General features: G+C 48.4%; 1 protein-coding gene across 1 annotated transcript in view; it reads left to right on the top strand.

Moving 5' to 3' along the window:
- Window positions 1-17,474, top strand: part of LOC125621802 (butyrophilin subfamily 1 member A1-like) — a 62,720-nt gene that overhangs the window by 3,394 nt on the left and 41,852 nt on the right. Inside the window, exon 2 of the mRNA XM_048819125.2 lies at window positions 9,501-9,848. Within this exon, the coding sequence (XP_048675082.2) occupies window positions 9,501-9,848 (348 nt within the window). The remainder of the gene's footprint in view (window positions 1-9,500; window positions 9,849-17,474) is intronic.

The raw sequence follows: 17,474 nt of genomic DNA, 5'->3' as shown, positions 1-17,474 counted from the left end.
TCCGGAGCGTTGCACTGTGGGTAGCTATCCCACAGTTCCCGCAGTCTCCGCTGCCCATTGGAATTCTGGGTTGAGATCCCAATGCCTGATGGGGCTAAAACATTGTTGCGGGTGGTTCTGGGTACATATCGTCAGGCCCCCGTTCCCTCCCTCCCTCCGTGAAAGCAAGGGCAGACAATCATTTCGCGCCTTTTTTCCTGAGTTACCTGTGCAGACGCCATACCACGGCAAGCATGGAGCCCGCTCAGGTAACCGTCACCCTATGTCTCCTGGGTGCTGGCAGACGCGGTACGGCTTTGCTGCACAGTAGCAGCAACCCATTGCCTTCTGGCAGCAGACGGTGCAATACGACTGGTAGTCGTCCTCGTCGTGTCCGAGGTGCTCCTGGCCACATCGGCTGGGAGCGCCTGGGCAGACATGGGCGCAGGGACTAAATTTGGAGTGACTTGACCAGTTCATTCTCTTTAGTCCTGCAGTCAGTCCTATTGAACCGTCTTATGGTGAGCGGGCAGGCGATACGGACTGCTAGCAGTCGTACTGTACCATCTTCTGCCAGGCAGGCAAGAGATGAGGATTGCTAGTAGTCGTATTGTACCATCTTCTGCCAGGCAGGCAAGAGATGAGGATGGCTAGCAGTCGAACTGTACCATCTTCTGCCGAGCAGCCATGAGATGTGGATGGCATGCAGTCCTTCTGCACCGTCTGCTGCCAGCCAAAGATGTAAAAGATAGATGGAGTGGGTCAAAACAAGAAATAGACCAGATTTGTTTTGTACTCATTTGCCTCCTCCCCTGTCTAGGGGACTCATTCCTCTAGGTCACACTGCAGTCACTCACAGAGAAGGTGCAGCGAGGTAAATCTAGCCATGTATCAATCAGAGGCCAGGCTAACCTCCTTGTTCCAATAAGAACGATAACTTAGGTGCACCATTTCTTATTGGAACCCTCCGTGAAGTCCTGCCTGAAATACTCGTTGATGTAAAGCCACCCTCTTTGTTGATTTTAGCTCCCTGAAGCCAACCCTGTAAGCCGTGTCGTCAGTCGCCCCTCCCTCCGTCAGAGCAACGGCAGACAATCGTTCCGCGCCTTTTTTCTGTGCGGACGCCATACCAAGGCAAGCATGGAGGCCGCTCAGCTCACTTTGGCAATTAGGAGCACATTAAACACCACACACATTATCCAGCAGTACATGCAGCACTAGAACCTGGCAAAGCGATACCGGGCGAGGAGGTGAGGTCAGCGCGGTCACGTGAGTGATCAGGACATGGACACAGATTTCTCTGAAAGCATGGGCCCTGCCAATGCATGCATCATGGTGCTAATGGGGCAGGTTCATGCTGTGGAACGCCGATTCTGGGCTCGGGAAACAAGCACAGACTGGTGGGACCGCATAGTGTTACAGGTCTGGGACGATTCCCAGTGGCTGCGAAACTTTCGCATGCGTAAGGGCACTTTTATGGAACTTTGTGACTTGCTTTCCCCTGCCCTGAGGCGCACGAATACCAAGATGAGAGCAGCCCTCACAGTTGAGAAGCGAGTGGCGATAGCCCTGTGGAAGCTTGCAACGCCAGACAGCTACCGGTCAGTTGGGAATTAATTTGGAGTGGGCAAATCTACTGTGGGGGCTGCTGTGATGCAAGTAGCCCACGCAATCAAAGATCTGCTGATATCAAGGGTAGTGACCCTGGGAAATGTGCAGGTCATAGTGGATGGCTTTGCTGCAATGGGATTCCCTAACTGTGGTGGGGCTATAGACGGAACCCATATCCCTATCTTGGCACCGGAGCACCAAGCCGCCGAGTACATAAACCGCAAGGGGTACTTTTCGATAGTGCTGCAAGCTCTGGTGGATCACAAGGGACGTTTCACCAACATCAACGTGGGATGGCCGGGAAAGGTGCATGATGCTCGCATCTTCAGGAACTCTGGTCTGTTTCAAAAGCTGCAGGAAGGGACTTTATTCCCAGACCAGAAAATAACTGTTGGGGATGTTGAAATGCCTATATGTATCCTTGGGGACCCAGCCTACCCCTTAATGCCATGGCTCATGAAGCCATACACAGGCAGCCTGGACAGTAGTCAGGAGCTGTTCAACTACAGGCTGAGCAAGTGCAGAATGGTGATAGAATGTGCATTTGGACGTTTAAAGGCGCGCTGGCGCAGTTTACTGACTCGCTTAGACCTCAGCGAAACCAATATTCCCCCTGTTATTACTGCTTGCTGTGTGCTCCACAATATCTGTGAGAGTAAGGGGGAGACGCTTATGGCGGGGTGGGAGGTTGAGGCAAATCGCCTGGCTGCTGGTTACGCGCAGCCAGACACCAGGGCGGTTAGAAGAGCACAGGAGGGCACAGTACGCATCAGAGAAGCTTTGAAAACCAGTTTCATGACTGGCCAGGCTACGGTGTGAAAGTTCTGTTTGTTTCTCCTTGATGAAACCCCCCGCCCCTTGGTTCACTCTACTTCCCTGTAAGCTAACCACCCGCCCCTCCTCCCTTCAATCACCGCTTGCAGAGGCAATAAAGTCATTGTTGCTTCACATTCATGCATTCTTTATTCATTCATCACACAAATAGGGGGATGACTACCAAGGTAGCCCAGGAGGGGTGGTGGAGGAGGGAAGGAAAATGCCACACAGCACTTTAAGCACAGCACTTTAAAAGTTTACAACTTTAAAATTTATTGAATGACAGCCTTCTTTTTTTGGGGCAATCCTCTGTGGTGGAGTGGCTGGTTGGCCGGAGGCCCCCCCACCGCGTTCTTGGGCGTCTGGGTGTGGAGGCTATGGAACTTGGGGAGGAGGGCGGTTGGCTACAGAGGGGCTGCAGTGGCAGTCTGTGCTCCAGCTGCCTTTGCTGCAGCTCAACCATACACTGGAGCATACTGGTTTGGTCCTGCCTCCTCTCATCACGCTGCCGCCACATTTGAGCTTCAGCCCTGTCTTCAGTCCGCCACTTACTCTCTTCAGCCCGCCACCTCTCCTCCCGGTCATTTTGTGCTTTCCTGCACTCTGACATTATTTGCCTCCATGCATTCGTCTGTGCTCTCTCAGTGTGGGAGGACAGCATGAGCTCGGAGAACATTTCATCGCGAGTGCGTTTTTTTTTCTTTCTAAGCTTCACTAGCCTCTGGGAAGGAGAAGATCCTGTGATCATTGAAACACATGCAGCTGGTGGAGAAAAAAAAAGGGACAGCGGTATTTAAAAAGACACATTTTATAAAACAGTGGCTACACTCTTTCAGGGTAAACCTTGCTGTTAACATTACATACATAGCACATGTGCTTTCGTTACAAGGTCGCATTTTGCCTCCTCCCACCGCGTGACTACCCCCTCAACCTTCTCCCCTCCCTGTGGCTAACAGCGGGGAACATTTCTGTTTAGCCACAGGCAAACATCCCAGCAGGAATGGGCTCCTCTGAGTGTCTCCTGAAGAAAAGCACTCTATTTCAACCAGGTGACCATGAATTATCTCTCACTCTCCTGAGGATAACACAGAGAGATAAAGAACGGATGTTGTTTGAATGCCAGCAAACATACACTGCAATGCTTTGTTCTACAATGATTCCCGAGTACGTGTTACTGGCCTGGAGTGGTAAAGTGTCCTACCTTGAAGGACGCAATAAGGCTGCCCTCCCCAGAAACCTTTTGCAAAGGCTTTAGGACTACATCTAGGAGAACCGCAAATGCCAGGGCAAAGTAATCCTTTCACATGCTTGCTTTTAAACCATGTATAGTATTTTAAAAGGTACACTCACCAGAGGTCCCTTCTCCGCCTGCTGGGTCCAGGAGGCAGCCTTGGGTGGGTTCGGGGGGTACTGGCTCCAGGTCTAGGGTGAGAAACAGTTCCTGGCTGTCGGGAAAACTGGTTTCTCCGCTTGCTTGCTGTGAGCTATCTACAACCTCCTCATCCTCATCATCTTCTTCGTCCCCAAAACCTGCTTCCGTATTGCCTCCATCTCCATTGAAGGAGTCAAACAACACGGCTGGGGTAGTGGTGGCTGAACCCCCTAAAATGGCATGCAGCTCATCATAGAAGCGGCATGTTTGGGGCTCTGACCCAGAGCGGCCGTTCGCCTCTCTGGTTTTCTGGTAGGCTTGCCTCAGCTCCTTCAGTTTCACGCGGCACTGCTTCGGGTCCCTGTTATGGCCTCTGTCCTTCATGCCCTGGGAGATTTTGACAAAGGTTTTGGCATTTCGAAAACTGGAACGGAGTTCTGATAGCACGGATTCCTCTCCCCAAACAGCGATCAGATCCCGTACCTCCCGTTCGGTCCATGCTGGAGCTCTTTTGCGATTCTGGGACTCCATCATGGTCACCTGTGCTGATGAGCTCTGCATGGTCACCTGCAACTTTCCACGCTGGCCAAACAGGAAATGAGATTCAAAAGTTCGCGGTTCTTTTCCTGTCTACCTGGCCAGTGCATCTGAGTTGAGAGTGCTGTCCAGAGCGGTCATAATGGAGCACTCTGGGATAGCTCCCGGAGGCCAATACCATCGAATTGTGTCCACAGTACCCCAAATTCGAGCCGGCAACGTCGATTTAAGCGCTAATCCACTTGTCAGGGGTGGAGTAAGGAAATCAATTTTAAGAGACCTTTAAGTCGAAATAAAGGGCTTCATTGTGTGGACGGGTGCAGGTTTACATCGATTTAACGCTGCTAAATTCCACCTAAAGTCCTAGTGTAGACCAGGGCTATGAAACAATACCTCCTCCCACCCCACTGTCCTGCTGGTAATAGCTTATCTAAAGTGATCACTTTAGATAAGCTATTACCAGCAGGACAGTGGGGTGGGAGGAGGTATTGTTTCATATTCTCTGTGTATATATAAAGTCTGCTGCAGTTTCCACAGTATGCATCCGATGAAGTGAGCTGTAGCTCACGAAAGCTCATGCTCAAATAAATTGGTTAGTCTCTAAGGTGCCAAAGGTTTGTTAAGAATTACAGCGCTGTATTTTTATTTTTTTGACTTGTCTGTGCATTTCATAATCTTATTTCTCTCTTATGCTTAAATTTAATTATTTGAGTAGTGAGTTCTAAAATGCCTAACCCATCCTGGCTGGAGTAATTATCATTAATACATTTATTACCATATTGTGCTTTGCCATTCATTGTTTAAAGTGGTACAATCAAATAATAGTATCCCTCTAGAATGTAAATTTAGCTTGTAGTTACCTTAGCAGTGCCAGTTTAACAACAGCAAATGCTAAACATGTCACTTTAGCCATTGTGCAGATGAAGGTCGCTTATTTTCAAATGGCATTTTTAGTTATGGCTGTAAAAACTTAAAATTCATATGCAAATAAATGTGGTTCCAAGTCTGATACTAATAGCAATGATGGGGTCAAATGTTAGTGAGTCACGTACATGATTGTGATGGGTAAACACGAATGCCAAAGTAATTAGAAAAATAAAATCCCATTTGTATTAAAAGAAAAAAAACATCTTTTTAAAATTAAGTAAATACATTTTTAATGGAGTGAAAAACAATTGACTAGAATAGAGTAGATAATGGCAGTAAAAGAGAGTGTGTCTGTTAGCAAAAGTAAGCAGATTTTATTTATTTATTTATGTTTATTAAAGAATAGTTCGAAGTATCACACTTGTGTTTCATATATCTGTGTTCAAATGCCAGAACTGATAGCTCAAGGCTTGGGATTGGGAATATCTTGCTGTCTTATTTCCTGATTGTTCTAAATTTACATATAAATGTAGAATGTGGCTTTAATTGGAGTTTGTATATATTTTTTCCTTTCTTTTTATATGTAACCTTTCTGCCAGGTGGAGTCGGCAGCAACCAGGGCCGGGTTCAATATCTAGGGTGTAACAGGATGCAGACTTACCGGCACAGCACCTCCTGCTGGTCACCTTGGGAATTAGCTCTCCAGTCTCTGAGCGTTCCCCCCCCCGGGCCAGTGTCCCGCCTGCCTCAGGCCTCCCACATCCCTCCTGGACCCCAGTGCCCCTTACCTTGGGGGTCTGCCCCACAGCAGTGTCCCCCCTCCCAGGGGAACCCCACCCCCCTATACCCACCTTGCCTCAGTGACTGCCAGTCATCATCTAGCCCCCTCTCACTGGGGCAAACTGCAGTCTGTAATAGCCACTCATCATTGGCAAGGGGGCTGGGGCTGGACCTGCTGCCTTTCTAGCCCCTAGCACCTCCTTGGCCTTTAGCAAAGCATGGGGCTTTGTCTGGCCAGAGCACCTCAGCACTGCTCTGTTTAAGGTACCCTCTGCTCCCGGGCAGCTAGGCCCTTCTCACTCCAGCCCTGGAATGAGACTCTTCTGCCTGCCTAGCTCTCAGCCCTTATATCAGGGCCAGCGGTGGCCTGATTGGGTGTGGCCACAGCTGTGGCTGCCTCCCCGATAAGCCTACCTCAGCTGCTTTTCACCTTCTAATCCCAGGATCAGGGTAACTGCCCTGCTACATAGGGGTTCCTCTTCAACAACCCAGAACTGGCTCAAGTTCCCACTCAGTAACCTGGGCAAATTACATACCACTCCTGGGGCCTCTGAGAGATGACACTTCCCCATTCACAAGCACAGTGTCTGAGCGTAGAAAATAAACTTAATGAAAGGAGGGGGGAAGTCAGCCAACATTAATTAGGAAAAATGCCACAAGCAGGCTTCATAATCATAAAACTGTGAGTAGGACACCCATCCCAGTGTGTGTAGGGCAGTGTCTTCTGCCTTGTGTTCTTGAGTTCTACAACCAGAAGTTCCTTTTCTGTGCCCCGCTCTGCTCTGCTCTGCTCCCTCACCCCACCCCACCCCACTCACAGTGGTTGTCCTTGGTCAGTGAGGACCCAGGGGATCAGAGGTGCATCTGTGTGAGTTCACCTCCCTCCCGGAGAAGAAGGCACCTGACTTGAGCTATCCTCTGAGCACTTGCTCTGGCTAGTTACCCCATCAGCCCCTGTTCCTCTTGCCAATCACCTTCTGCCACCTGTGTCTGCTGTGACCTTGGCAGGTCAGTCTCTTGAGGGTCTATCCAGCTCTTAGTGACAGTCAGCTCTGAGGCTGGGCAGAGACACTGTCCCACCAGAATTGATTGTCAGCTCTTTTAAGCACTTAAAATAACAAAAGGCTCCTAATGGAGACTATTTAGCTCTACCTCTGCACCATGGGGAGGAACAACTTAAACCAGCCCAGGCACCCTTAGGGAGCATCCACACCTCCTTGCTAAAACACTTGTCCCCACCCTGTCTCTGCTTTCTCAGGGGGGTCTGGCATTTAAGCCCCTGGCTTAGCGAGGTGACCTCTTATTTGGGACAGGTTAAGCACAGTTCTGCTCCCTTCTACTCAGACAATAAAGACAACAACACTGATAACAGCATTTCACTACCCCTGCATTCAGTACTAAAGTGATTTGTAACCCAGCACCAGACAAAGTAGATCACTTGGAGCTACACAGCTCCTTTCTGTTAGATATTTACACAGAGTAGGAGTGTTCATGTAAATACAGTTTGCTCCTGAAGTCTCTCCCCTCTCAACTAGATGTCAGGGGAGAGCTCATTCAGACCCTGCTTACATCTAGTGCTCCTGTCAGCTAATTACTAAGTTACATATAAAAAAAACACTCTAGAGTTTTCAGGTACTTAAGTAGCCCCTGGAATCACAGTTAAAGTTGCCCCCACTCCCCAAAATCAGAAATGGCACCCCGGTGAGCCAGGAGTGGCCCAAAGGGCTCTGGGCTCTGGCAAGATGCAGCCCCTGTGTGATAGTGTAAAGCCTGCCTTGAGCTGCAGGCCGAGTGCCAGGCACTACGAGTCACAGCAGCAGCAGTAAGGGTAGCATTATACCATATATCACGCCACCCTTACTTCTGCGCTGCTGCTGGTGGCGGTGTTGCCTTCAGAGCTGGGTGCCCGACCAGCAGCCACCACTGTCAGACCACCCAGCCAGTGCTTAATTTGTGCCGGGATTGAGCTCTAACACCTCTTTCAATATAAATTGAGCACTGGGGGGAGGCAGTGGGGCAAGGAGGTGATGGGGGAGTAGGAAGACTGTGAGTGCCAAGGGTGATAGGGGGAGGCACCAAAATAAAAGCTTGCCCAGGGCACCAGTTTCCCTAAGGCCAGCCCTGAGATCAGGTCCAGAAGTCTAAGGGAACAAAGATTTTTGGTTTAAAAGCTGGATTTGAACTGACCAGAGGCCCAAGATCTTGGGCTACAAAGTGACAGGACCTGTTAACCAAGGGGGTAACCTTTAGAGAAAGGTTTGAAAGACTCTGAACCCTATCAGCGAGTCCCATGTGCCAGATGAGAATCCTTTGGGACAAGTGTAAAATGTGTTCAGACCTTTGATGGGTTTATGGTAACTTTTCTCTCTCAGGCTTTTGTCCTTAAATGTTCTCTGCTTTGCAAGAGCTCATAGAATCATAGAAGATTAGGGTTGGAAGAGACCTCAGGAGGTCATCTAGTCCAATCCCCCGCTCAAAGCAGGACCAACACGAACTAAACCATCCCAGCCAGAGCTTTGTCAAGCCAGGCCTTAAAAACCTCTAAGGATGGAGAGTCCACCACCTCCCTAGGTAACCCATTCCAGTGTTTCACCACCCTCCTAGTGAAATAGTGGTTCCTAATATCCAACCTAGACCTCCCCCACTGCAACTTGAGACCATTGCTCCTTCTTCTGTCATCTGCCATCACTGAGAACAGCCGAGCTCCATCCTCTTTGGAACCCCACTTCAGGTAGTTGAAGGTTGCTATCAAATCCCCCCTCACTCTTCTCTTTTGCAGACTAAATAAGCTCAGTTTCCTCAGCCTCTCCTCATAAGTCATGTGCCCCTGCCCCCTAATCATTTTAGTTGCCCTCTGCTGGACTCTCTCCAATTTGTCCACATCCCTTCTGTAGTGGGGGAAGCAAAACTGGACGCAGTACTCCAGGTGTGGCCTCACCAGTGCTGAATAGAGGGGAATAATCACTTCCCTTGATCTGCTGGCAATGCTCCTACTAATACAGCCCAATATGATGCTGGCCTTCTTGGCAACAAGGGCACACTGCTGACTCATATCCAGCTTCTCATCCACTGTAATCCCCAGGTCCTTTTCTGCAGAACTGCTGCTTAGCCGGTCAGTCCCCAGCCTGTAGTGGTGCATGGGATTCTTCTCTCCTAAGTGCAGGACCTGTTTGGTTACTGGCACACGCTGTTCATAGCCCTGGGACAGGAAGCAAAGCACAGGTCTTTGGTCAGGCCTGCTGGGAAAACCACAGTGAATTGTGGGGCCTGAAACCCCAGTGTGAGGGAGAGGGACGGTGAGAGGTGACGGCTGGAGGCCCGAGACCTAAGAAGACATGCCTTGAGCAGACCACAGAGGGGTCAGAGGTGCAGTTACCCCAAGCCTGTGACTCTCTGCATTCATAGACGTGTCTAGAGCACTGCATGGGGACATGATTTTCACTTCTAATGCAGGGCACGCTCTCACTGTGGGTCTTACTGCTGAATTAATGCTCCCTCTCGCCAATTTAATTTCCATTTTTCATTGTACATTTCACAGCACAGTTCACAGTGACTGGACCTGACCGTCCAATCTCCGCCTCCCTAGGAGGTGAGGCCATCCTGCCCTGCCACCTCTCCCCCAGGATGAGCGCTGAGAACATGGAGGTGGGATGGTTACGATCCCAGGACTCTGCAGTCGTTCACCTGTACCGTGATGGGCAGGATCAGTACGGAGAGGAGAGGCTGGAATATCGGAGAAGAACTGCGCTCTTGAAAGACGACATCACCAGTGGGAGAGTTCTCCTGAGAATACGCGATGTCCGACCCTCCGATGATGGGCAGTACACGTGTTTTTTTCAGTCCAGTGTCTCTTATGAAGAAGCTTTTTTGGAACTGCAGGTGGCAGGTCAGTGACTTCTGGTACTTTGACGTCTTCAGCAGGATAATAGGTAGAGTCAGGGGGGTCATTGTGAGACGACAGGTGATTTTTCTCATTGTAGTGGGGCAGTAGCTCTGCTCTGGTTAAGGTTTGTTCTAGTTCACTGTTTAACAACAATTTTTCCCCCTAAGGGCTCTAAAATCCACACGCATACTCAGATTGCCTTGAAAATTGTTGTGGCTCATTGGAGTCTGGGGTAGGGTTAGTGGGCTAAATCTGAGGTCATTAGAGCAACGGTTCTCAACCAGGGTACACGTATCCCCGGGGTACGCAGAGAGCTTCCAGGGGGTACATCAGCTCATCTAGATATTTGCTGAGTTTTACAACAAACTACAGAGAAAGCACCAGCGAAGTGAGTGCAAACTAAAATTTCATACCGACCATGACTTGTTTATACTGCTCTATACGCTGTACACTGAAATGTCCGTTCAATATTTATATTCCAATTGATTTATTTTATAATTATGTGGTAAAAATGAGAAGTCAGCAATTCTTCAGGAATAGTGTGGCTGTGAGACTTTTGTATTTTTATGTCTGATTTTGTAAGCAAGTAGTTTTTAAGGGAGGTGAAACTTTGGGGGTATGCAAGACAAATCAGATTCCTGAAAGGGGTACAGTAGCCTGGAAAGGTTAAGAGACACTGCATTAGAGCCAGGGGTTAAGAAGATACACAAACACCAATAAAATGTCAGGTGATATTAGCATGTTGTGGTTATTACAACTTTTTTGTGCACAGCTGGGGCAAACAATGGCTGATCCTCCCCAGACTGATGTCACCAGTTGGGATTGGTTCTCGGCTTGTGTCTGGCGCCCACAGGGTAACAGTGGTTGATACACAGGAACCCATAACCCAGAGTCTGGTCTAAGCATGGGAGAACTGAGGAATTCCCCCTACCGCAGGACAGGTGAAGGCAGGAGGCCTGACAGCTGAAGGTGCTGCCAGACAGACCAGCCAGGACACAGGTGTAGCTAGTTCTGTAACCATGACATGAGATTTAGGGCAGGTGCAGTAAACACCACACTGCTGACAATCCCCATGGCTGGAAGACACTTCTGTGCACTTTTATTGACACAGCCTACAGACCTAGGGTGACCAGATGTCCCAATTTTATAGGGACAGTCCTGATATTTGGGGATTTTTCTTATATAGGTGCCTATTACCCCCCACACTCTGTCCCAATTTTTCATATTTACTGTCTGGTCACCCTATACAGACCTCAGCACTGAAATGAGACATACGTGATCATATGACAGCGACAGCTCTGCCAGCCTGCTGTAATGAATCCCTTCACCAGTCACTACAGAAACTCCAGACACGGGGAAGGCAGTGGGAGTGCAGGCAGATCGATGCTGGAATCCAGATCCGAGAAATACAACACAAACAATGGCACCTTCCTCATGCCTGTTTATTATGGCACCACCCTCGCTGAACCACTCCCCGCTCCTGTTGCCAGCCCCAGGAGGCAGAGTTAAGGTTGCATTCCTGGGGCGCTGTGTGCTGTTACTTTGTATCTCTTGGGTCTCAGAAATGTAAGTTTAGCCGCTCTCTGCATTTGGAAAGGCACAAGGCCTTACTGGGAAACTGTAATTCTGCACTGGGAAGTACTTTGTGGGAATTAATATGTAACTAGAGAGCCCTCATGGCCAAGATGGAGTCTGCTCTGCAGAGCAGCTCCGGCCAAGAACAGGCGAACACTGGAGCGCAGTGCGGTAACTCCCTTCCACTCCAGGGGCACTTGTTCCAAACCCCACTGATGTAAATACACACACACACCTGAATAGATCAGTGAATATAGGAAAGGAAAATATCTACAGAGGGATGAAGATAGAAAAACAACAGGGGGGGAAAATGGGAATGCCAGTAAAACAGGTTACGGCCCAGTGATACCACAATTAAAAATGGGAGACACCAAGCACTGCGTCTACACTCACAGTTCAGGAGTCCTGGGTCGAGTTCTCATGCAGCAGTGAGTCTTGGGTGCTCCTGGTCATCTTTGACACCAATGAATTTTCCACAGCAAACCCCTCCAGTGCCCTCTTCTGCCGCTCTCTGCAAACCCACACAGAGCGACAACCTTCCCACTTACCTGGCTAACAGCCTCCCTCCTTATTCCCAATGTAGAGTCACAAACCCAAGTACTCACAGCCCCATACAGCTCGGGGTGACAGTGAAACTGGGTCTGGCTCTGGTTTGTCCTTCTCAGGTGATTCCTCCCTGGCACAGTGCTCTTCCTGGCTCCCATCCTGGGGTGTCCCCAGCCAGCTGCTCTGTCACTCCTGGGCTTTGGGCAGGTTCTTGGCTGCTGTCACTGTGTGAGGGCCTCTCACTGTAGCCCTCTTGTTGGGAGCTACAGACACACTCACCCTGTCTCTCTCCCTGTCTCCACCCTCCTCCCCCTGGAAGACCCAGCACTTCCTTTGCTCCAGGACAGGTTTGAAGGGGCCGTGCTCTCTAAGCCCCAAGGGTGTCACAAATGTTTGTAAAATTATCTTTGTAACTAAGTGAAAGTAGTGGAAGACTTTAGCCTCCCTGCCCATCAGTTAAGCCAGGGGTGGCCAACCTGTGGCTCCGGAGCGACATGCGGCTCTTCAGAAGTTAATATGCGGCTCCATGTATAGGCACCGACTCCGGGGCTGGAGCTACAGGTGCCAACTTTCCACTGTGCTGGGGAATGCTCACAGCTCAACCCCTGGCTCTGCCCCCCTCCCCCCTTTCTGCCCCTCCCTTCTGCCTGCAGTGCCCTCGCTCCTCCCCCTCCCCCCCAGATCCTCCTGCATGCCACAAAACAGCTGATCAGAAGGTGTGAGGAGGGAGGGGGAGGTGCTGATCAGTGGGGCTGCCTGTGGGTGGGAGGTGTTGGGAGCGAGGTGTGGGAGCTGATGGGGGGCTGCTGACATATTACTGTGACTCTTTGGCAATGTACATTGGTAAATTCCGGCTCCTCCTCAGGCTCAGGCTGGCCACCCCTGAGTTAAGCAGTACACAGCTCCTTCCAATGGTTCTTCTGATTCAACCCTTTGTCCCTGCTGAGAGGCACTGTCTGTGTTCATAAAAGGGAGAGTCAATCTCTTGTTCCTGCTCAGGAAACTGCAGGGTTATGTAGCAGCACCAGCTCCCTGCTATTGGTAGAGAATATGAAACATGTGCACGTAAGGTAGAACAGCACTAAATGAGAGACACGATTGCCTCGTGGATAGCAGGGATTTTCCTACATCCCCCCTGAATTTTCCCAACACTCCCCCCACCAGTTTTGTGAACTAGTTACATGCAGTGTTGCAAATTTAGTGATTGTTTGGAAATTTGAATTGAAATTGAAACATTAATACACACTTTAAAAGCATGTAAAGTGTATGATAAAATACGTGAATCTGAAAAAGTATAATAGATTTGAAAAGTATGAACATAGACTAGCTTCCTTATACAGCTGTTGTTTTTCATGACAATGTCAGTGCATTCATTTCGGTGATGTTGGCCAACCTAATCATTTCAAATTATGATTTGTAAGCAAAGTCTAAATGAGCTCTCCCTGACAGCTAGTGATGAGCTGGGGGCTGTGGGGGAAAGGCTTCAGGACCAGATTGTATTTACATTCACACCTAATCTACCTAGGTATCCAGCAAACGGATCTGTGTTGCCCAAGTGATAGATTTTGGCTGGGATTGGATTACAAATCTCTTGAATGTGAGGGTAAAGAAATGTTGTTATTCTTATTGTATGAGTAAAGGGCAGTAGAACTGTACTTAGCCTGTGCTGATTGAGGGCATCAAGAGAGAGGGTGGGGCCAGGTGTTTTGCTTGATGGTCTGCCTGAGTCACAAGTACTATTTGACCTACCCCCTCTACTGTTTAAAGACAGAGCTGATTAGGCTCCATAGATAGTCTTTTGTTTTGTTAAGTGACCACTACAGCTGAAATCACTGATAATCAGGTCTAAGTGCTTAGTCCTGCTGTGGGGACAGTGTTTCTGTGGAAGAGTTGGCCCAGTCTGCACTAGCAGCAAGGTTCCCCCACTGAGAGCTCAGCTGAAATCACTGAGAGCTGGGTGAAACCTCAAGAGACCAACTCACAGAGGTCATGATGGCAGCAGAAGGTGACAGCGCAGGGCCATTGGCAACAGAGCGATGGAGTGAACGGTGGCATAATGAATAACAGTGACCAGAGTGAACAGTGAGCAGCTGGAGGAATGAGCAAGGTGCCTTCTTGCCCCCCCACCTAGGAGGTGAACTCATGTGAAAGCACCTCTGAACTCTGTGTCTCCACTGACCAAGGACAACACTGGTGAGTGTCAATGAGGCTGTTAAGAATGCTGGAGACACAACACAGTTCATGTGAACACACATGGCTGTGGCATCATACTTTCTATTTAAGCAAGAGATAGCACACACTACAAACTGGAGGCCAATGTTAAGTGCATTGTCACTTGTTCATCCTGAATTTGAACACTGGTTCTGAACAAGACCAGCAAATGCTCACTATCTTTCTGCAAGAAACTCAACTGACTGGCTAGAAGCATGTGGTGTGACAGTGAAAGACTCAACAGTTGAAAAAGTGAAGAACTCTCTCTCCACATTCAAAAAATGTGCATACATGGCTGATGAATGCACCGATGCAAATGGGAATCAAGTATTAAGTCACTGTGTATGTTATCTTGATGTCAGTGGTAGGCCAGTAGATGCATTTCTAGATGTTCAAGTTATAGAAGACACATCGGCTCCATCTGTGACAACCCACATCTTAGAAGAGTTAAATGCTTGTCAGTTGGACCCCAAACAGATGGCTGCTTGTGCATTTGATGGAGCTGCAAACTTCTCTGGAAGATATGGTGGAGAACAAGCTTTGCTCAGAGAAAAGTGTAACCCCAGTTTCTCCTATACACACTGCAGAGGCTATCTACTCTAACTATCACTAGTACGAGCTGCAGAATCTTCAAATGATATTTAAAAAGCTATAAATTTAATGTCTTCATTATATTTTTCAGCAAGAGTCCAAAAAGACTGAATATCTTGGAAAATATAGAAGATATACTGGTACTGAAGTTCAAATTAGTCCAACCTGGGAAAACTCTCTGGCTTTCTCATGAGCGATCCTTGGCTGTTGTCTTAAAATTACTCCAGCCATTATTACGGGCTTTGGAAAGTATCTACCAAGATGGGATGGATCTAAGTAGTGAGGCTGGTGGATTACTTTTTCTACTACCTTCAGAGAAGACTATGGCCATTCTCTCTCTTGTAAGTCTACTGTTGAAACCACTTGGGTCATTAAACAATGCCATCCAGGCATCTGCTACAACAGGAGTAGATCTTTGTCCAGCAATAGAAGCTACATTTGGATCAATCAGAGAGCTATCCATTGAAAAAGTACTGGAAGAAGCAAAGACTTCAGTCCAGAAGTTGAGTAATGAAGGCATTTATATTGAATCCTTAAGTGAAGAGGACAAGAAGTGTTTGTTAAGACAACTGAAAAAGTACACAGACTTGATTCTTAAAAATCTACAACAGCAACTCCTAGATTCTACTCAACCTCTACATAGCTTTTACAGATGCCTGTCCTCTAAAACACTGACAGTTGAGTGGAGTGAGGCACTACCAGCAATGGGGCTGCCGTGGGATCAGGACAGAATAGAGAATTTGAACACACAGTGGAATATCAACCAACGAATGAATGAAGATTTGATTTCAACTTCTTTTTTATCATCACTAGCGGCTCGAACCGATGTTTGTGCTGTGTTTCCTGGGATGAAAGAAGTAGGAATTCATCTCTTGCTACTCCCAGTCACAACAGCTACAGGTGAGCGTTCCTTTTCATCACTGAATAGAATTTTGTGTTCTGAAAGAAGTCACCTTCTGCCTGATCACGTGAATGAACTAATGAGCATATCAACTGAAGGAATGGAAGTACCGGGCATACGAGAAGCCACCGAAGATGAACGCATTGCATTCAAGAAGTTTATTAACAGAGTTGTGCAAAATTATAACAAGGAACCAAGAAAGATGTAGATATAGTGCTTCATAGAAGGCTTGAGTAGCCAACTTTAATTTGTGTGATGATTTTAAAACATGAGTTAAATCTAATAAAATAGTCTTGAAACATTTTTCAGTTTTTACTATGGTGTCATACAACCCACCTTCACCCTCACGGCCTCACCCCTCATCGGCCCTGACCCCGCCCCCCTGTAAATTCAAACACCCCCAAATTTCAATTCCTGGGGAAAACACTGTTCTCTATCATATCCCCCCCTAGTCGCCTCTTTTCCAAACTGAAAAGTCCCAGTCTTATTAATCTTTCCTCATACGGAAGCCGTTCTATACCCCTAATCATTTTTGTTGCCCTTTTCTGAACCTTTTCCAATTCCAATATATCTTTTTTGAGATGGGGCGACCACATCTGCATGCAGTATTCAAGGTGTGGGCATACCATGGATTTATATAGAGACAATATGATATTTTCTGTCATATTATCTATCCCTTTCTTGATGATTCCCAACATTCTGTTCCCTTTTTTGACTGCCGCTGCACATTGAGTAGATGATTTCAGAGAACTATCCACAGTAACTCCAAGGGTATGTCTACACTACGGAATAAGGTCGAATTTATAGAAGTCGGTTTTTTAGAAATCGGTTTTATATATTCGAGTGTGTGTGTCCCCACAGAAAATGCTCTAAGGGCATTAAGTGCATTAACTTGGCGGAGCGCTTCCACAGTACTGAGGCTAGAGTCGACTTCCGGAGCGTTGCACTGTGGGTAGCTATCCCACAGTTCCCGCAGTCTCCGCTGCCCATTGGAATTCTGGGTTGAGATCCCAATGCCTGATGGGGCTAAAACATTGTCGCGGGTGGTTCTGGGTACATATCGTCAGGCCCCCATTCCCTCCCTCCCTCCGTGAAAGCAAGGGCAGACAATCGTTTCGCTCCTTTTTTCCTGAGTTACCTGTGCAGACGCCATACCATGGCAAGCATGGAGCCCGCTCAGGTAACCGTCACCCTATGTCTCCTGGGTGCTGGCAGACGCGGTACGGCATTGCTACACAGTAGCAGCAACCCCTTGCCTTGTGGTAGCAGACGGTACAGTACGACTGGTAGCCGTCATCGTCATGTCCGAGGTGCTCCTGGCCATGTCGGCTGGGAGCGCCTGGGCAGACATGGGTGCAGGGACTAAATTTGGAGTGACTTGACCAGGTCATTCTCTTTAGTCCTGCAGTCAGTCCTATTGAACCGTCTTATGGTGAGCGGGCAGGCGATACGGACTGCTAGCAGTCATACTGTACCATCTTCTGCCGAGCAGCCATGAGATGTGGATGGCATGCAGTCCTTCTGCACCGTCTGCTGCCAGCCAAAGATGTAAAAGATAGATGGAGTGGATCAAAACAAGAAATAGACCAGATTTGTTTTGCACTCATTTGCTTCCCCCCCTCCCCTGTCTAGGGGACTCATTCTTCTAGGTCACACTGCAGTCACTCACAGAGAAGGTGCAGCGAGGTAAATCTAGCCATGTATCAATCAGAGGCCAGGCTAACCTTCTTGTTCCAATAAGAACGATAACTTAGGTGCACCATTTCTTATTGGAACCCTCCGTGAAGTCCTGCCTGAAATACTCC

The sequence above is a fragment of the Caretta caretta genome, chromosome 14 (assembly GCF_965140235.1).
Source record: "Caretta caretta isolate rCarCar2 chromosome 14, rCarCar1.hap1, whole genome shotgun sequence".
Classification (NCBI taxonomy): Eukaryota; Metazoa; Chordata; order Testudines; family Cheloniidae; genus Caretta; species Caretta caretta.
This window is presented reverse-complemented; position numbering and strand designations above follow the sequence as displayed.